The sequence below is a fragment of the Pezoporus flaviventris genome, unplaced genomic scaffold (genome assembly GCF_033815535.1).
Source record: "Pezoporus flaviventris isolate CSIRO_AGI_PZ_B2104156 unplaced genomic scaffold, CSIRO_AGI_Pfla_v1 ptg000002l, whole genome shotgun sequence".
Taxonomy (NCBI): Eukaryota; Metazoa; Chordata; class Aves; order Psittaciformes; family Psittacidae; genus Pezoporus; species Pezoporus flaviventris.
Window position 1 is genome coordinate 6,283,511 of NW_026892550.1, and position 21,425 is coordinate 6,304,935.

Consider the following 21,425-nt stretch of genomic DNA (forward strand, 5'->3'; position numbering starts at 1 on the left):
TTCAAAGAACTTAAATTTATTTTCTTTAAAACACCTCAAGATAAGTTTTTGAATACTGTTTAGTTTGCTGGAAGAAAGAATATGCCTTGAAGTAAGTGAAAATACAGAATTTTATAAAGCTTTTCTTGTATTTTTAAGTTTTATGGAACTCCGACTTGAGATTTAGTAATGCTATTTTACTCCTATAGATAACAAACACATTTTAAAGTCTTACAGTACATTGTACATGTCCTTCAGAAACTATTCCTGTGATGAAGATTTAAGTGAGCTTCTGCCATTAATTCCGGTACCTTCAAGGTGGAGACGGGGCATAACTAATTTTATTTTTAGAGATTGTTCTATATTTGGGGTGTGCATCTGTGAGGTATCAGTTACAAAGTTTTCTCCTAGTCTGGCTGCTTTTGTGGATCTAAGTATTTGATTATAGCTCTGTAAAATTTCATCATCTCACATTTTGTGGTACTAGAAGGCACTTTCCTCATGGTGTCAGGGTACTGTGTCTGTCTGATACTGCCTTTCCAGTAACAAAGGGAGCCCAGTCCACTTCTCATCATAAACACTTATTTTTCAAAAGATAGAACTTGTGTAGTCACATTGAGATCAGGCTTCTGACTGGTCGATCTGCAAAATCAGCTCTTCCTTGATGATTTTTTTTTTTTTAATGACCGAAAAAAGCCCTGTGAGGGGGTTTGTAGGGGAAACACTTTTAAAGCATCAAATTTTAAAGGAGGTGTTGGTATTTTATTGGTATTTATACATAGAAAAAACATTTTCACAGTTTTGCCTTAAACCCTGTGTTGGTGATAACTTATGGTTATACTCCATTGATCAAAAATACATCACTCAGTATGACCATCTTATGCAAATTTGCAGTGATTTTTTTTGTCAATGAGGTAGAAATCAGAAAGCCTGGCTGCTGTGGATCTTAATAGTGAATGCATGTTCAGTACTTGCTGACTCTTAACTTAAGAAAACTGAGGTTTTATTGCTAGTTTATCAAAGGTTAGAACACAGATCATCACAGATTAAAAGTTAAGAATGGTCCTCATATATCTACTGTAGAACTATACTCCAAATTTCGGATAAGGCATCAGCAGAGACAGTTTAATGGACTCTCCACTGCAATCGTGTAACATGCCATGTTACTTGTTCTTGAGGGGGGGGGGAAAGTGAGTATCTTTTGCAAGCAATGCAAATAGTACTTTCTTTTTTTTTTTTTTTTAAACACTGTGTAAACCATGTCTGTGCATGACACAGCTGTAACTTAATACACTGCAGCATCAAGTGTACACACTGCGATAAAATGCAGAATAAGGATTTGTTCCTGTCAGCACTTATATTCATCACAGAAAATGTTTAGGGTATCTGGAATATAGAAGAATTTAAATGTGTGCAGCATGTACCTCCAGATCACTACCAAATTTTAACTACATTTAACTTAGAAGATACTAAATATATCTCGATCATTTTGAAAAGTAATGTCTGAAGCATGTAAGGTAGTCATATGTACTTGGTGTGAAAGTGTTTCCTTTTCGTTTTTACAATGACACCCACTGAAGAAAGGCATACAGGAATGTCTTTGCCCAGCTCCACAAGAGCCAAGGGAGAGCTTTTTGCTTTTCTCTTCATGTGTGATTTTCTTTTTACAGTCCTGGTCAGGTTAGTAAGAAAAAATTGTACAGGCACAGTTGTTTTTTGTTTGGTTGTTTTTTTCCTTTTTCTCTTCATGGTGACTGTATAAATAATTGAAACACTTTTTCAGTGCTGAGAGTTTGTGACAAGTGGAATTATTATTTCTAGTGAAAGAGACTAGGAAAATAGATCTAATTCACAGGTGGAATTTTCAGATGCTCAAATGTGCTATTCACATTTGATACAGACTTCAAAGTTTGGAAGCATCAAGCATCCTGTGATGTCTGTATGCACATCAGAGTTCTCACAGGTGATCTAGTGGTACATCAGTTCTGACCAAACTGCTGGCTTTGTTTAAAGGTTGAATCAATTTCAGAATGGAAAAAAATCTTGTTCACCTGCCTGTCTCAATTTACCATGTCCTGTCTCATGTATCTCGAACAGTTTCTAGCCTCAAATAGGGAGGAAGAAAGAAAGTGGTAATGGACTTGTTTTCTCTTTTGGGCAGCGGTGGTAGCGTATTCAGTGCAGATGTGCAAGACTGAAGTGTAAATTTTTCCTTTTGATGGCATTTGAATTTTTATCCTGCTCCCTAGGAGAATTCTTGGGCACAAATCATTTGGTTCGTATTGCAGCTACTTTGCCCTGCTGAAATACTCATTGGGGAACAGAAAGAGGGGACAGTGATTTTCAATTATTTATGGAAGTAATAAGATATTTGCAGACATGGGGTATTGAAAAGGATGTGAATTTGAAAGTAGGAAAAGTTTAGCTTCAGCCCCTGTGTCCATTAATACTCAGGAGTACCAATACTTAAATCATGCTGTTCAATTTGACAGTTTCTTGGCAGGCTTGAGTAGGCAGCTCCCAGTTAATGCACTGGCTGTTTTAAGCATCGTTCTTTGGCATTAAAGTCTTCTCTTCTAATGCATAGTAAATGTACGTGCCTGTCATTGATGGTGAGGATTCAGCTAGGTGCCAGGGCACCTAAACCAGTGAGTGTTGCTGTGTGTAAATGTAGCTCAAAGGTTTTCAGAAGCTGGTAGTACAGCCAGGATGAAATTTCTGATGCTTTTGGCTGCAGGCTCTGCAGTACTTTTTAGTGTGTCTAAGAAATTGTACCAGTGGTTCAAGAATATTTCATTCATGCTGTGTTTTAAAAAAACACACATGCAGATGATAAACTCTTTTTTTTCTTTCGTGTTAATGTGACCTCACTGGAACAAGGAAGATGAAAATCCACAATATTAATTAGAAATACATGCTGCTGATTGTTTCAGGAATTCATTAAGCAAAATTTTACCACTTAATACTGTTTCAAATCCCCACATTTGAATTTCATTTTCCCAAGTTAAATAATGATAATAGCAATAATACACTTAGGTTAAAAGTAAAACTTTAAACTCTTGATCAAATGAATTTCTGGAGGCATGCTTTTGAAGGAGGGGAAAAATTAAGATTGCTGGTCGTATAACCTCCTGGAGTTTGGCTCACTAACATTTTTATGAAGCAGTTTGTTTTGTAAGGAGGTAGACCTCTTTATTTATAAAGTAAATGAAAAAAAGAACTGTAAAAGGTAACAGCGATAGTTGGGTTTCCTCACTAATGAAGTAGTGCTCTTAAAATGTTGTTGAAAAGTACAACAGGAGAAGCTTTGTTCTTGCTTTTTGCTGTATTAAAATTCATGGAAGCTTTTGTGTTGCGTTAAAGTCAATTTATTTACTAAATCAGAAAAGTAGAATTTGTGTACAAAAAATTACAGGCGCTATTCTCCATCCTTAGGTAAATTATGAGCATGAAATACATCAAGGGAGAAAAGTGGTATAAATAGTGTTAGTCTAGGTGACTACTTCTAATTTGTTTGACTCTTGGATTGGGTGGTTAGTTCCACACATGGTGCATCAGAATTTGCACTTGAGTCTGTGCTGAAGCCTTGCTGAAAATCTTGTAGCTTTAGATGTTAATGGATGTTAGTGGGTCTGAGATGTTGAGGATCTAAAGCCAGTTGCATTTTACTGAAAATGCTATGAAAATATTTCATGAAAATAAATGTTAACATAAGGAATAACTTGAGAAAATCTGACTGAAAAATTGTGTAAGCATATAAAATTTAAAGTGACTCAAATGATTAGCAAATAAAATACATTTTGTATTGACTAAGTATGTAACTGCTTTTAAAATAATACAGACAAGCTGGGTTTAATGAAACTAATAGACAACAGTGTAGGTTTTCTGTCATCAAATCAATGAGTTTTCCTTAAATTCTGTTTTAGATGGCAATGAAAACAAAACAACGCATGCTAAAGGAAGACTGGGAATTTTTTAAACAGAGGCGTTTTATTGAAGAGCAGGTAGGATTTTTATTTTTTTTTATACCTTATTAAGTTACACTAAGTGCTTCATGTGTACTTGTGAGACGCAAACATGTGAGTGTAGTATATTGTACTAGTTCTGTGTGATCTGCAGCTATGCCAGGCATGAAATTTGGTCAGTTATAATACATAAAAGCAAGATCCAAGAAGAGTATGTAATCGTATATAATCTCAATTGCTAGTGAAGTAACCTACTGGACTTCAGCTAATTAACAGAGCTTTATGAAGCAATTTGTTATATTCCTTAAAGAGGTAGATCTCATTATTAATTAGGTAAATGAAAAAAACGCAAGCACCGTAGTCTTCTGATGGAATACCAGGTATTAAAATTCTTTATACAATAACGGAGGAATTTTTGATGCCTTAGAGTGCGATCCAAAACAGCCAATACATAGAGCATGGAGCTGCCTTGATGAACATGATAGAGAATATTGTGTCCAAGAGTTTGACAAATTTCCTTATGTGTATAGAGCTAGAGAGTGCGAGTCACAGTAGCAGGGCAGGTGATTATACCTGTTACTGCTGAGGATGTTTATCTGTAGGATGGCTCTTACATCCTTTTTTCTGGGGAAAAGGCTGAGCAGAGCTATCTGCCTTTTTTAAGCTGTAGCCAGAGAGGGACTGGTGGGAGTTCATACCTTTATTATAAAATTATATCTGCTGTTTAAGACTCAGAACCCTCTTCTGTAGCCTGGAAGTATTCAAGTATGTATCATGCTTTCTGTAAAGGTACAGTGTGACTCTGCTAGAGTCAAGTCAGAATGGGGAATCTCTCCATGTCTGTACCACTGCACAGAAGGAAATGATAGTTGTGAGCCGGGGAAAGAGAAAGTACATTTTAATAAACTTAAGCTTAAGCTTAAATTGTCAATGTCTCAAAGCAATCATCAGTATGTACTTTTTCAAATAAGGAACATAAGCCTGTGTTAGCCACATCTTTAGAATATCTGGTATACAGGGCTGCTCAGAGGACTTGAAGAAGAATCCTCTTTTTCCTTGATCCTAATTGGCCTTAAGTGAACTGTAAGCCCATGGCTTCTTAGGTAAGGATCAGGTCTGTGCATCTATGGAAGTGGAAGCTTAGGCACATCCTTGTTTAACCTAAGGTTTGTAGGTATCTAATGAAATCAGGTGCTTTTAGGATTAGGCCTCTGCCAGGTGGTCATTGTTTGGATTGTATTTCTTCACTAACACAGTCAAGTCCTGTTTTGGCCAGCTACTTTGTTCTTTGCATCTATCCATTGTGTCCACAGAATTAATCCTAACTCTTTTTTGCAAGCTAAGGGTGAATTTGCATTCTCCGTTTGTTAGCAGTGTCCTTTTGTCCTTGCCATAAAACAAGACAAGAACTGTTCAGAGTGCATCAGTGGAAGTACCATGCAACATTCACATACAAATTAGTTAAGGAGAGAGACTTAGCCACTTCACTAGTTCGTAGTAGAAACATATTTTCTTTGAAGAGTTTCAGTGCCATATGTTTGTTGTTTCTAGCTTTGAACTTCTTCCTTTTTTCACTCACGATCAAAACACCACCTTCATGAGATTATCCTGAATTATTCTGCTTTTAAAATATTTTGCCCAAAGAACCCTTTTTGATTATGTAATGTGTTAATCATGATGTGCCATGGAATTGTTAATGGAGAGTCTTGCCCTACTAAAACACTGCCTTTATAATTTACTTCAGCTTAATAACAAGAAAGCACTAGCTGGGGAGAACAACTTCACAGACACAATGAGACACATGCTGTCATCACGTTTGAGCATGCCTGACTGTCCGAACTGTAATTATAGAAGAAGGTGAGCTGATGTTTTTAATATGAAATCATAATAAATCATTAATTTCTTGTGCAGGGAAAAAGGAAATACATTATTGGAACAAAGAGTGTGATTGTTTTAAATGAATGATACTTAAACAAGGTCATAAAAATCTGTAATCTTAATTCTTGAACAGATGTACTTGTGATGACTGCAGTCTTTCACACATTTTAACGTGTGGCATCATGGATTCTCCTATAACGGATGATATCCACATTAACCAGTTACCACTACAAATTGATTCTGCTCCGGACTATCTCTCTGAAATTCGCCCACCCAGTATGTCTTCAGCAAGTTCAGGATCAGGTTCCAGCTCGCCCATTACAATTCAGCAACATCCCAGACTGATCCTTGCAGATAATGGTTCTGCACCAACTTTGTAAGTGGGTTTTTCTGTTTTAAATCTTCGTGGTGAAATGAATTTAAGCAGACAAGTTGCATTGGCTGACTAAGCATTATGTAATGCTAGTTTTGCCTCATAATCGTGTAATGATGGTCCTATATTAGCAGACCACAACTCCAGTGCTGTATGTTGTGCAAACATAAAGTAAAAACAAAAATCCTGTAAACTTCTTAAAAGCTTCTGAAGACATTGACTTAGCAGTATTGCTTGAAGTGTGCATCGTATGTACTTTCCTGCTTTGCAGTTGCAAGGATGTCAGATATTGATCTACTTCAGAGCATTGTTTTAAAATGTCACATTTTCTTAGACGTTGAAGGGAACAGGTGATGTTTCTTTAAGGGATGGTAATTTAATATGATTAATTTTATTTCCAAATAGCTTTTATTAGGATTAGTGAAGTTGTGCTAACTCAAGTCTTGCATCAAAAATTATTGTCCCTATCAGAAGTTTGTCTCCCTCTTTCTTCTGTTTGTATCACAATGACCATCAGATTTGAGGCATTAGTCTAATGGTAGACTTCTGCCCCTTTCATAATTCTGATGGGTTAAAAGTGCTTGGTAGGCTGGCTTCTGTACATGGTTAGGATACAGCTAACCAGCAGTCTCCTCTGTTGTGATATTCTAAAGGCACTGTTGTCACTACAGTTAAGGAAATTGGCATTAGCATTCTGTGTTAATATGGTGTGATGAACAATGACAGTGCAGATGTGGGATATTTCTGATGAATATCACTTCACTGAGTTCCATTTCCTTTACCATTGCATCTGCCATAAATGGCTTAATCTTCCATAACAGGGCCTTAGTTTCTGAGCCAATTTGGGGACCACTTGAAAACAGAATACATGGTGGTACGTTTAGCTACATATTCTTAAATGTATGGTTTGCAGTTTCTGTAAACTCTTGTTAGTTTTGGTGCTGAGCTGTCCAAAATAGTTCAGTTTGTCTCTTCAGATGTTAGTTCAGTTGAATCCAAGTGTTATTTACTGTAAAAAGCCTATTTTTAGGGAAATACCACTGCTCCTTGGGGAAGGGCCATTTTATGTCTCATAATATCAACTGTGTTTTATTTCCTCATTGCACATTTGAAATATGCCTGTCGGTGCCATCATGTAATTAAATTTTGGTGCTGTATCTCACGGAATGCAAAACGATAAAGTGCACAGTTTAAGAGCTCTGGATCGCTGTAGAAACATGAAGTAACCAATCTTAGCAACACCTCCCTGTTCATGCATGTTCTTTTACTAGCTGTCTGTATGGAAAAAATTTCCATTAAGCATTTTAGAGCAGATTCTGAAAACCACGTAGTTTTGGGGTCATCCGGGAGCTAATTGCTATCGAGACATTTAAGAGCTACTGTGATGTGTTCAGTGTTCCCTATTTAATGATATTGGTTTGACATTTGATGTATGGAAAAACTATTTTTTTTTTCCACGTGACACTTTCTGTAAAAGAAGACATTGGCATAAGGCTTCCGTTTTGGTTTCGGTATTTTTAGTAAAATTAAAGATCATACGTAACCTGCCTTTATTAGTTACATAGATTCTTGGTTAGAAAACAATGTTGGAAAAATATTTTTCATAGAAATAGCAGAGAAGCTTATTTTCAGTCCAGGTTCAGGCATGCAACTATTATATTCAGTTGGATGATATGGCAGGTTTCTTTATCTTCTTGCTTGAAAAATTAAGTTCAGTGAAACAAGCTGGAAGACAATCCTTTGACTCCTAATGAAAACATTCCTACAACTTTATTTCATTTTGGTGTTCTACTTGTTTTCATAATAACTGAGGTCACTGTGCACTGTGATTTATTTAAGCCTCTTTTCCCCTCAGTGGTAGCGATGATGAAGATGTTGCACCATTATCAGCAAAATTTGCTGATATCTACCCACTGAATAATTACGATGATGCAGAGGTTGTAGCCAACATGAATGGAATCCACAGTGAGCTAAATGGCGGAGGTGAAAACATGGCACTGAAAGATGAGGTACAGCATTTATGATGTTGTATCTTCTTCTAGCAGTTGGATGTGCTTGATGGAGAAAGGCCAGTCCTCCACCTGTGTGTTAATGAGTTAATGTTGTCCAGTCTCCGCAGGTGAGCAGTACTAGCAGCAGCTCCTCAGAAGCAGATGATGAAGAAGCAGATGGGGAGAGCAGTGGTGAACCACCGGGGACTCAAAAGGAGGAAATGTCTCTAGGAAAAAGGACATTAAGGAAAGATGAAGCAAAAATGGATAGTCCACCACCTTCTTATCCCAGTCAGCAGGTATAGTAATCTAAAAGCAACCCTTCCAGTAAATTAATTTTTTAAATGTGGGTGTTGAATTGATAGTACATTTTAATCTGAGTTACCCTGCAGCTACAACACAGGCTTGCTGCTTTGAGAGGGAGCATACCAGTCACTTTTATTGCTTGCTGGACAAAAGAATCTACATCAGAGGAGGTACCTTTGAGAGGTTAGACAACAGTCAGGTGGAAACTCCCATTACATGTTCCCACGTGATTCGGATGTTTGTAAGGCCTTCCGCTAGAAGCATTTTCTCATTTGTTAAGCGTATTAAGCTACTTTCAGTGAGTATGTTGAGATCTTTTTCTGTGGATGGCTGACCAATGGCATAATACTTACATGGGCTGAGACCTCTGTCAAACTAGTTTGAAACTGGTAAACAGATTGAGCATTTGTTGTGGAAAATCATATGAGGATTATGCAAGTCTACTTGCCTTAGGGAAGCAAACTAAGATGCAAGATAGAAAGGCAGATTTAACCTTCCTCTGTTTTCTTTGAGAAAAAGAATTTTCTTATAATTATTCTGAGGAAGTCTTAATGACATTCTTTTTTTAGTCTGATTTTCTAATCAGAGCTGAATATCCTGTAATGGCTGCATTCAAGTGATTTCACTAGTACACGTCATTGCATTTGAAATTTTTGGTGTTATCTCTTGAGGTTGCTCATTTAGTCCATATCTTTATTTCTCTTTGAATTCCTTCTCATGGTCAGTACCCAAAGATTTGTCAGAATTGGATTTTGAATCTCACCATACTGTTTGACATCTCTTTTCTGTTTTCCTTTGCTAGTAGACTATTACTGGTTTCTTGATAGTACAGTTTTTTATGAGCAAGTTATGTTTTCCTCTATGTACAACTGATTAATTTCATCATTGTTATCTTGTTTATGAAATATTTGGTTGCTCAGATATACCTTGTTTCAAAGGCTGGAATGCTTTTAAGTGATAATGAAGAGTTAGTTGTGTCTGAGAGGAAGGCATATTTAAGAAGATCACTACCTTTTCTGAAAGCTAAGTTAGCTAATGTTGCTTTTTGGAAAAACGTACTAGGAAAAGTAGCAATTGGAAGTGTTCCCGGTATTGCTTCTGGTAAACTTACCTCCCACTGAAATGTAAGATGACAGCGGCAGGAAAAAGTACTGAGCTGAGAGAAGGAAATGGAGCCCCTCCTTCCTGGGCTCCTTTTGTTCAAAAGCTTGAAGTCTTTTGATAGAAGTTAATGATACTTTGAGATCAGTAAAAGGTTCTAATAGGCCAAGGATTTCTCACAGTTGATGCTATTATGAAATTTTTCATTAGAAATATCAGCTTCACACTATCACAGAAGGGTTAAGTTTGGAAGGGACATCTGCAGATGGTCTGTTTCAGCCCACCTGCTCAAAGCAAGGTCATCTAGAGAAGGTTGGTCAGCAGTTCTGAGTTGGGTTTTGAGTATCACCAAGGATGGAGGCTCCAGAACTGCTGCAGGTAACGCATTCCAATGTTCAACCACTTTCATAAATAAACACTTTAAGCTCGAGTGAAATTCCCTGTATTTCAGTCTGTACCCATTTCCTCTGGTCCTTTCATGGGATACCACTGAGAGGAGTCTGGCTCTGTCCTCTTTCCTCTCCTTTTACCTGATGCACGCTAGTAAGATCCCCCTGAATCTTCTGACTTGAGGCTGAACAGTCCTGGCTCTCTCAGCCTTTCCTTGTATGACAGATGCTCCAAGGCCTAAATCATCTTTGTGGTCCCTCACTGGAGTTACTGCAGTAGGTCCATGTCTCTCTTGGACTGGGAAGCCTACAACTGGAGCTAGCATTCCAGAAGTGTCTCACTAGTGCTGAGCGGAGTGGAAAGATTACCTCCCTTGACATGCTGGCAATGCTCTGCCTAAGGCAGCTTAGGACTGCTTCCAGCTTTATCAGCTAATTAACCTTTGTTACTAGTTTCTACACATACTGTTTTTCCATTTGTTTAGAAAATTGTGGAAAATAATCATCTGGTTATTTTTGTTTACAATGGGGTAATTGATTGCAGAATAATGATCAAATGCTGTCAAGGTTCCTATTCCTGTCTGTTCTGGATTATTTGTAACAGTGTCTTGCTTGTTCTCACTGGTAGTGGATATTTAATGTCTGTAAAGTATGAAATGTTGTCAATTTGTAGGACATTCTTTGCTTAACTAAGATAAAGATCCTCCACCAGTCCTTTTACAAGGTTCTTCCATTGCTATGCGATGAAAGGATTCTGTGGATGCTCTGAAAATATTAATTGCTGTATACAAAGTGATTGCTGAGAAAAAAGGATGGAACAAATCACTGATTTTACTGTCTTTTGAGTAGATTGAAAAAAAATACTCTCTTTTTTCTTATAGGCTGACCAAGGTCCAAATGCTTGTGAATGTCACGTTTGCAAACAAGAAGCCTCAGGTCTAACAGCCTCTGCACTTGCAACTGGACGCTTGCCTGCTGGCCATCAGTTTATGAATCCCGAAAAACCTGCACATCCTGCACTTCATCTTTATCCTCACATCCATGGACATATACCATTGCATACAATTCCTCATCTTCCTCGTCCACTTATCCATCCCACCTTGTATACAGCTTCTCCCTTTACACACAATAAGGTAAGCCTGATGAAGGAGATGGGATGCATCCTCATCCCAGGAAAAATGCTGTACACCTTATAAACCAGCGTGACTGTGTGTCAGTGAAACCATGAAAGGTGCTTTAAATTGTGGTCTGTTTATAGTAGCCCTTTTGAAGGGAATAGTGAGGGGTAGGGAGTAGGACGCCTTCGGATCTGGTGGGAGGTTCATACAGGAGGGCAAAGGGTATCAGCAGCAGACTGGTAATTTCCTTACTGTGATCAGAAAGCATGTGGAGTCAAGAGTCTTGAATGATGGTGGAAACAGTGATGAGAGTTCACTGTGCAGTACAACTAATTAAATGTTCATTTCATGTATATTGAAGGTCAAAAATTAATATTCCATTTTGGCAATACTATCCTGAAGTTTATAGTTCAAAATATGATTTCTTTTTTAAATTGAAGCACAGAATTCTATTTCTAAGGAGGTTTTGTGCTTTGAGAGTACTTGCCTTTTTTGCAGGTTCTGCAAAGTTCCTTTCACCCAAAACTTGTAAGTAATAAGACAGATGTGGGGACCACGTGACAGCTTTTCAGCAGTATCAGTCAAAAGCAGGAATTACTGTTGTTCCATGTATTGTTTAAATCTGTTGAACTGTGGATGCTGCTGACAGGTGCAAAGCTTTTGTCATTAGGTACATACTCCTGTTGTCTCCCTCTTGTTCAGTCCATTGATCCTGTGGTTGTAAAGGAGAGTAGATTAGTTCAATCAGATGACTATTACATAGTCTCACAGCCCTTCTGAACATACACTGTGTTTTTTCTTATCTTATCAGTGTCCCTTATCTCTGTTGCAGTGCACCAGTTCTGTACTGCTGTGTACCAGCCTATTTCTCAACAGCCCACTGCCATTCTTCTGAAACCCGTAATTGTTGTATCCCACCTTCTGCCATCCTTCTAGACCTCTTTTTACATCCATTAAGAAGTCTGTTCAAGCTTTGATCCATCTACTCAAGCTCCCATCCCTGGCCTCAGCTGTCTTTCCTTCCAGGAGACCTTTGTGTAGCAGAATACCTGCAGCGCACTGTCATGGCTGCACCAGAAGCCCCATGCAGAGTAGCAGGCTGCTAGCACTGAGTGGTGGTATAATGCAGGCCAGGTCTATTAGCTCTGGCACAGCACCTAAACCAGCTGGGCTCCATGTATTTATGTTGTGCTGGAGCTGGAAAGGCATATGTGAATGCTGAAGCTTTAGGGAGGTTTTGCTTTTGAAGAGCCATCTGAATTCAGCAGAGATGGTAGCGAGTGAGCTAATTAGCCCTGTTGGATCAGGCTTGGTTCATCATGGATAGGCTGTTCTGCCCTGTGAAGTGTTTCGTTGTAGCCAAGTGTACCCATTTTCTTTAATGCAGGGCATTCCAGCCCCTCCTATCTTTACCCTTAGATGACAAAAATCCTTCTGTGTAGGGAAAGGAGACTGAGTATATATAAAGTTTGCTTGGCCATGAGCATTTAGACTTTCATGTCTGATATGTCATTGACTCAGCTGATAATAACTGTATCTACCGCCGTATATTTTTTCATTAAATCAAATATAATGAAAAAATAGAGCAAACTTGCTTTTCCTTGGCTTCTTTTAAAGTTGACAGTAATTGAATATAATGCTTGCATTGCACAAGGGCTTTGGGAGAAAGTTACATTTTAGAATATGAATAAACAATTTCAGCCAGAAGAAGTGGGATAAGCCAGAACAACTTGCCCCTGTAAAACAGGAGTATTCCCTTTTTTTCCTCAATTGCTTCTAAAAATAAAAAGGTGTATTCCTTGGCTGTTAAGTTTTAAGTTAATAACTGGGGAAGAAAAAAATTTTAAAAAAAAACAACCTTAAAATTATGTTTTCAAATAATAAGTGTTTTATTTCTTTTTCTGCTGCCCTTGTTTTCAATCCTGAAGTGTCTGTAATCCCTTTATCACAATTGTCTTATGTGGTAATGATTATCATGTCAGAGAGGATTGGTTTTGGCAGCTTGGGCTTTGAAAGGTAATTATACCTAACAAGTTCTATGTTCATACAGGTACTGGTTTTAATTAAAAATGAGGGCCTACCAATACATATTAACCCAAGTTTTTTTGAAGATCGCTTTTTTTTTATTCATCAGTTAACTGAATCAAAAAGCAGTGTTTGTGATTATCGAATATATACATGTACATACAATGTGTGTTATGTATTACCTGCATTAAAAATCAACAAACCAGTATTTTATCATTCTGGGAAGTACTGTTTATTACACACTGAATTGAAACACTGATCTGAATATTGCCGTTGGGGTGACTGTGTAAGCAAACAGAATATGAATGAGGAAAATACTCTTTATTTTTGTAGGCATTACCGCCAGCTCCAGTTCAGAATCATACAAACAAGCATCAAGTATTCAACGCATCTCTCCAAGATCATATTTATCCAAGCTGTTTTGGGAGCACTCCAGATTGGAATAGCTCTAAATTTATAAGTCTTTGGGGATCAGAGATGATGAATGACAAGAACTGGAATCCTGCTACATTTTTGCCTGATACAATTCCTGGTGAGGTTTTGTTGCTACTTTGCACTGACTGGTTAAAAGCCTTATGCTTTGAAATGGAATGAGGCACTTTTTTCCAGGAATGGTAGGTTTCATCCTCATGGGTTTATAAGACAGGATTCTGGCAGAGATACGCTGTAATTTCTCTTCCAATGGGAACAGAAAATTGAAAAATCAATTCTTACATATTGGGGCGAGGATGCTAAAAGCAGAAGAATAGCACGTTCTCTTTCACCTATGGTCATTGTAGAGGTATTTTTCTTTTCAGAAGCTTAGGATTGCAGAGAAACGGGAATTAAGGGGAAACTTAAATAACTTGGTCTTCTGCCACAAAGACCTGCTTTTTTTCTACAGGGTCACAAGAGCACTGGTAACACAGTACTACATCCTCCTACTCATCATAGCAGGCATAACCGCATTGTCATTCAAAAAGACAGAGGCATAAATCAAGCAAAAGATTAACTTAAACCAGGAAGCTATTGGAAATACTAATGGTTAAACTGAATGCGAATAGAGCAAAAATAACATATATATATATATATATATATATATATACACACACACACACACAACCCTATACATATATATTTTTCCATTCCCATCATATGAAATACTGAAATGCCTTTTTTATTTTGACTTGTATAAAAAAGGAAGTTTGGGTTTGTGTGTTGGCTTTTCTCAGACTGATCTGCTGCTAACTTGTGTCAAGCTACCACAGTGATATTTTAAAATGAATGTCATTAAAAACATCCAGAAAACTTGCTTGGTAGGATAGATCAGCCATTTACAAATGTGTGGTTATGGGGAGCTGTTCCAACAGATGGTTAGTGGCAAGGTTGTGTGGAAGGTCTGTCACAAAGATGTTACTGTAGTTAGCTGGAATTTCAAATAAGGGAGGATAAGAGTTATGTCATTACATTGGTAGAAGGATATGGCATTCCTGCTTGTAATAGTAATTGCTAACTTGGACTTCAGATATTGAAGTTTATATACTTACATTTAAAATGGTGTCCAATTTTAAAATTATAAATGCATAAAGGTCCTGTAGCATCTTTGTTAACACACATTTAGTAGTGTTGTTATGTTTTTAGCTTTAAGGTTTGTGACTTCTGCTGAGACTTCATAGCACTTTTTGTTACAGCTGTCTTACTTGGGGTAGGGAGGGAGTAAGGACTATCAGTTCACTAATCTTGCCAGGTCAGCATTAGCAATAGATCCTTTCTGGTCTGCATCTAAATTATTGAATGTTTAATTCTAAATGCCAATTCTGTAATTCTGTGATTCCTAATTACTACATGTGTTTCAATTGAAGGGAGTGATATTTTAGCACCAGCACTCTCGGAAATAAGACCCGAAGCACTTCCTACTACATCTAGCAATGAAGCTACAGCAGTTACTGACAGCAAAGAGAAGAAAAATGCTGCAAAGAAGAAATGTCTGTACAATTTCCAGGATGCCTTTATGGAAGCTAATAAAGTTGTCATGGCAACCTCTTCTGCTACTTCTTCTGTCTCCTGCACAGCAACTACAGTGCAGTCAAGCAGCAACCAGTTCAAAGTATCATCCAAGAGACCTTCATCCATAGGTAAGGATTTCACGCACAGCTTAGTAACTGACTCAAGTACATCTAGCTAACTATGAAGATTTATATATGTTTGTTTTAGTAATATCATGTCTCTTAATGATTTTTGTTAATTGCTGTTCTCACTCTTGAGTTAGTCTCTGTACTCCTGGATCAAAGAACTTTGCAAAAGACCTTGATGTCAGCATATGGAACTGGCAATAGAAAAGTGTTGAAATACTGCTGATTTTTAGAGTAGCTGAGAACATCCAGCAATCTGCATGATTGTTTGGACAATTAGTGGAGACTTTTAAGTATTTTTAATTGTAAGCATTTTTTTCCCCAATTTAGGTGAAGTGTTTCACAATATTAATAAAGAGGACCATAGACATTCTGCACCAGTTGCACCCCGAAATAGTCCTACCAGTTTAGCATCCCTTCCTTCCCTGTCTCCTGCTGCACTGTCTCCAGCCTCTACACCACATCTTCCAAATCTTGCTGCTCCTTCTTTCCCCAAAACTGCTGCAACAGCCCCTGGATTTGTGGATCCTCATTCAGGTCTTTGTCCTACTACAGTTGCACCTCCTACTTCAACCACAGACAGCTCTGTAAGTGCCCCACCAAGTGTCTGCAGGTGAGTTTCTTGTTCTTTTTTTATGATAGAAGGGGAATTTAAATGCAGATACCTCTTCTCCTTTGCCACTGGTTGTAGTGTAAAAGAAGAGCTGTCTGTGCGCTCAGCAAATGAGACCAAGTTTAGATGCTTTGTATGTTATTTGGTGCGAGACTTTACAAATATAATTTCCATTGCAGAATCTATTTACCCAGTTCAGAGGCTTAAAAACAAATGTTTGCTCGCTTTCAGAAATGTTACATGGGATAATTAAGTCAAGCTCTACTCTTTCTTACTGTCATTACCAGTAGTGATTGCTGCTGCTGAGACACAAACCTGTTGTATAATGCGTCTATTTTCTGTCATTTTGGTATTACATGACAAGCTGGAATAAAAAGCTATGAAAATTGGAGGAGTCTATGTAGAAAAATCTAGCTGGGACTATAAAAAGGTCATACATGGTCTTGAAGCCTGCAGCACACTTTCCTGACTACACTTAAGACTTCTTAGCTATCAGACCCACCATTTGCACACTAGTTGTAGTCTGGAAGAATGTTCTACGTATTTGCTTATTGACGAGATACGCTAGCATTTCCCCTTGAAAATAAAGGTGCAAACAGGGTAATGGGAATATTTTGGGTTTAGCTGACCTTAAACTTTTTATTGAAGAGCTTGAAAATCTACCTAAACCCAGAGGATTTCAGAAATGAGTTGAGTGCTTTGTAACTGCATAGCTCTCTTCAGTCCACAAGTGATGAGATAGGCAGCAGTTTCAAAACCATTCCATTTAAAAAAGCTAGAATCACTACTTCTGAAACTATTTTACCTTTTTAAAGGCAGGAAGAACAGTTCCAAAACTTATTCTCAAGGCTGCACAGTCAGTGAGTCACTAAATGAGTTATTACAAAGCACTTCCCCATGTATCATCTTTCCTTGCTGCTTTGTTTTTAGCATCTCCATTTGCAATCTACTGGATGAAGGTTTTAGGATTTGATGCACTACTGGTGGCAGGATAGCGCAGTTTGAGACTCATTGTTCCTGGTAGATGTACATACAACCTTATATGGGTTGTTTGTGGGTTTTTTTTGGTTGGTTGTTTTTCAGATACCTTATTTATTATAGTCTAGAGTTTTTATAATCTTTTTCTTAATTTAACATAGTGATCCTGATTGTGAGGGCCATCGCTGTGAGAACAGTAACACCTATGATCATCAACAGTATGATGGAGAGGAGAGCCAAGATGAAGACAGCTGTTCAGAGCATAGCTCCAGTACCTCAACATCCACAAATCAGAAGGAAGGAAAATACTGTGACTGCTGTTACTGTGAGTTCTTCGGCCATGGAGGAGTAAGTTGCTGGATTTTAATTTATTTGGGTTTTTTTTGTCACTAACTTTTCATTGAATGTGTGTGATTTCTCAGACTGCAACTAAGGAGGTGGCATTGGGGCTGACTCAAGAGAAGTTGTAAAAGAAGCATGGTTAGAATGTAATTTTCCTCTTTGAAATGTAGAATTGAAGCAAATTTTCCAGATGAAATCAGTTCAAGAGCAATAAAAATGACAAATATTTAGGAAGCAGCTGACTTCAATAATAGATACCATGTTTGACTGAAATTGCAAACAGGAGCATTGAACCATTCAGGCATTCATATGTAGTAGTGTAATTATAAATAATACAATGAGTTTGGGTAAAAGTACACTTAATATAGGATACTTTTTTTAGTGTTTGTGCAATATATGAGTCATTTTCCCATCTGTAAAAATAGCAATTCTCAAAGTGTTCACTAATTCACTAACTTGATTTAGAAAAAAGAAAACAAAAACGAAAGGGAAAGAGAAAGTCCTCTTACCTAGACCTTAGGTGATGTAAATTTAAATTATACTTTTATCAAAGGAAAACCCAGACTGCATTTTTCCCTGTTTTCAGTATTACAAACAATTCTCTTTAGTGGTGCATTTTGATAGGCACTGACTTTTATTTAAAGAGTGTTTTTAAAAAATCACAATGTTCTAAAGCATTCAGGTTATGTAACATATTTTCCCTTATGTTCTGTATTTTAATACTTAACACCTCATTTGAAACATCCTTAAGTTAGCTTCATACCAGTAGTATGTCTAGTGAATTCTTGTAATCATATCTTTTCATTTGCACAAATGAAATGCTAAAATTAAGTTGCCCCATGAAACTTTTTCTTAACTTAAAATTTCATTTTCCTGCTGGCTTCATTTATAAATCTACATATAGTCTGTTTTAATAATGAGTTAACCAGTAGGATTTGAGTCTCTGGCACTTTTTTCATATTTGAAGTAAAAGCTCAGTTTATTTGCCATGCATTTGATCAGATACAGTTTAAGCCTAGGGCTTGAAGTGACTCCAGAGTCCTTGTCCTTTGGCTGAAAGCATCAAGGAGCGCATCCTGTTTCTTATTGTATGTTCCCACCATGTCTGTTATTGATCTTTGATAGTCATCTGCATGTTGTTATTCATTCTGCTGAAGTGACAGAACGCTACAGGATTTTTAATAGGCTTTGTTGTGCTGGTTTAATGAGTTGTAATGTAGCTCCAAACAGATGGGCACCAGATCTGGTGCAGGAGGCAAGGAGGAATGGGGAGTTGAGAGGCAGGAGCAGTGGACAGGAAAACAGATATGAAACATGATGCAAGGATTCAACTTGCAGCAGTGTTAACAAGTTATTGATGTGTGACTGCTGGAGTGTGTGCTGGCACGTTTCAGAGCAGGGTAGTCAAGCCTACGCAGTTACAGCTCAGAGGGCCATGTAGCCCAAACTCTGAAACAGACTTCATAGAAAATGGGAACAGCAGCGCATGTCTACTCCTTTCAGATTTTTAATGTGGTATACTCATCACCTTTTAAAGTTATTTTTGTCTTTCTATTTGTGCATTTGTCTGCAAGATCAGTTCTTTTGGTTAGAAAATACAGTTCACAAGCTAGCACCAAATCTGACAGGTCTGTTGCCTGCTAAATGCACTTCTAGGTACACAAGCAAACAATAAGGAGTTTGATATTGAGGTTTGGAGCTTCCAAGCTATTTAAAGGTCTATAAAAAAACTAAAAATTAATTAGATCAGTGAAATTCTATATTTTGTCACTAATTTTTTTGTCTCGTGTCCTTCAGCCTCCAGCTGCACCAACCAGTAGAAATTATGCAGAGATGCGAGAAAAGCTTCGTTTACGCCTAACGAAAAGGAAAGAGGAACAGCCGAAGAAACCAGATCAGATCTCTGAAAGGGAAAGTGTTGTTGACCATCGAAAGGTGGAAGACTTGCTACAGTTTATAAACAGCTCTGAAACCAAACCAGTAAGCAGTTCTCGGGCAGCCAAGCGAGCCAGACATAAGCAAAGAAAGGTAAGACCTGAAAGTATGTTCATCCTAGACCTCATGTTTTTGAAACTGTGCACTGTTTTAAATATATATATATATGTGTGTGTGTGTGTGTATAATATATATATACTTCTTATATATATATGTATCTGTAAGTATACCAGTGTACACTGACTTCATATTAGTGGAATGTTTTTTTTCTGTGTGGTTTTGTTTCTATCTACACAGCTAGCCTTGCTCTTCTGATGCTACCTAAGAAGTTTTGTAGTAGACTGGCAGGATTCCTCACAGTGCAATTGTCATGTTTTTTGTTGCAAGTCAGCTTTATGTTGGAATTTTGTGCATCCAACATGAATGCAGTTTAGAAAGCTATTTCTAAGTGTTAAGAATTTGATCGTTTTGTAGAGTTAACATTTAAAAGTGGGGGGAGTTAAAAAACTAGTGTTTCTGTACTGGGAAAATAGTTACAGAATCATGGAATCATAGAATGGTTAGGGTTGGAAAGGACCCTAAGATTAACTAGTTCCAACCCCATGCCATGGCCAACCTTGTCTTGAATACTGCCAGGGATGGAACATTCACCACTGTTTTGGGCAGCCTGTTTCAGTGCCTCACTACCCTCACAATAAAGAACTTCTTCCTTGTATCTAATCTAAACTTCCCTGTTTAAGTTTTAACCCATTACCCCTTGTCTTATCACTACAGTCCCTAATGAAGAGTCCCTCCCCAGCATCCTTATAAGCTCTCTTCAGGTAATGAAAGGTTGCTCTGAGGCCTCCACGCAGCCTTCTCTTCTCCAGGCTGAACAGCCCCAACTTTCTCAGCCTGTCTTCGTACTGGAAGTGCTCCAGTGCTCCTGATCATCCTTGTGTCCTCCTCTGGTCTTGTTCCAGCAGTTCCATGTCCTTTTTATGTTGAGGACACCAGAACTGTATACAGTACTCTCAAGTCTCAGGAGAGCAGAGTAGAGGGGCAGGATCACCTCCTTCGACCTGCTGGTCACACTTCTTTTGATGCAGCCCAGGATACGGTTGGCTTTCTGGGCTGTGAGTGCACACTGAAGCCTGCTCATGTACAGTTTTTCATCAGCCAACACCCCCAAGTCTTTCTCTGCAGGGCTGCTCTGAATCTCTTCTTTCCCCAGCCTCTAGCTGTGCCTGGGATTGCCCTGACCCAGGTGTAGAACATTACACTTTGCTTTGTTGAACTTCATGAGGTTAGCATAGACCCACCTGTAATGCATGTCAAGGTCCCTCTGGATGGCATTCCTTCCCTCCAGCGTACCAACCGAGCCACGCAGCTTGGTGTCATCGGCAAACTTGCTGAGGGCGCACTCAATCCTACTGTCCATGTTGCCGACCGAGGTGGCCCCTAAGGGACACCACTCCTTACCTGTCTCCAGCTGGACATTGAGCTGTTGACCGCAACTCTCTGCATGTGGCCATCCAGCCAGTTCTTTATTCACCGGTTGGCCCATCCATCAAATTCATGTCTCTCCAGTTTAGCAACAAGGATGCTGTACAGGACAGAGCTGAATGCTTTGCAGAAGTCCAGGTAGACTACATCACCTGCTCTGCCCCTATCCATCATTTCTGTGGCCCCATCATAGAAGGCCACCAAATTGGTCAGGTGTGATTTGCCCTTAGTGAAGCTGTGTTGGCTGTCACCAACCGTATCGTTGTTTTTCATGTGTCCTAGCACGGTTTCCAGGAGAATCTGCTCCATGATCCTGCCAGGCACAGAAATGAGACTGACTGGACTGTAGTTTCCCAGGTCTTCCATTTTCCCCTTCTTGAAAATGGGGGTTATATTTCCCTTTTTCCAGTCTTTGGGAACTTCACCTGACTGATAAAGTATCCCTGTAGGAAGCCAGGCAACATAAGGTCAGTGCTTATATGAGAGAGGAAAAGTCAAGATTTGTTGGTTTTAGAGTGATTGCATTGGGCACCTTGCTGTCCTGACTGAAAGAAGTTAATTGCTGTGCCACATGTTGACACGAATGTATACCAAGCCTGAATGAAGGGGCAAGCTGCAGAGTGTGAGCAGGGAAGGAAAAAGTACAAGTTGCTTTCAAATGGAAATGGGCAGACAGATTTTTCAAAAAAAATCCTCACATGTGTAATAGTGAAATTATTTTTTGAAAACAGTTATTTGCTGAGTTAATAGAGGGAATATTTGTTGATTTATTTAAGTTGAACAAGCAGGAAATTACTTTTTCTTACTGCAGTTCAAGTATCAGCCTTTCGCATAAA

General features: G+C 38.3%; 1 protein-coding gene and 1 long non-coding RNA gene across 4 annotated transcripts in view; both read left to right on the forward strand.

Moving 5' to 3' along the window:
- The window catches only part of LOC133276736 (uncharacterized), a 238,759-nt gene that overhangs the window by 67,091 nt on the left and 150,243 nt on the right, over positions 1–21,425 (forward strand). The window lies entirely within an intron of this gene.
- Positions 1–21,425, forward strand: part of FAM193A (family with sequence similarity 193 member A) — a 79,989-nt gene that overhangs the window by 49,924 nt on the left and 8,640 nt on the right. Inside the window, exons 9-20 of one of the 3 annotated variants that reach the window (XM_061467828.1) lie at positions 3,906–3,983; positions 4,695–4,835; positions 5,689–5,801; positions 5,956–6,198; positions 8,051–8,204; positions 8,306–8,485; positions 10,864–11,115; positions 13,459–13,657; positions 14,967–15,239; positions 15,567–15,849; positions 16,989–17,175; positions 18,967–19,197. In XM_061467828.1, the coding sequence (XP_061323812.1) occupies positions 3,906–3,983; positions 4,695–4,835; positions 5,689–5,801; positions 5,956–6,198; positions 8,051–8,204; positions 8,306–8,485; positions 10,864–11,115; positions 13,459–13,657; positions 14,967–15,239; positions 15,567–15,849; positions 16,989–17,175; positions 18,967–19,197 (2,334 nt within the window). The remainder of the gene's footprint in view (positions 1–3,905; positions 3,984–4,694; positions 4,836–5,688; positions 5,802–5,955; positions 6,199–8,050; positions 8,205–8,305; positions 8,486–10,863; positions 11,116–13,458; positions 13,658–14,966; positions 15,240–15,566; positions 15,850–16,988; positions 17,176–18,966; positions 19,198–21,425) is intronic. The other 2 variants (XM_061467815.1, XM_061467822.1) reach the window with 2 other exon arrangements.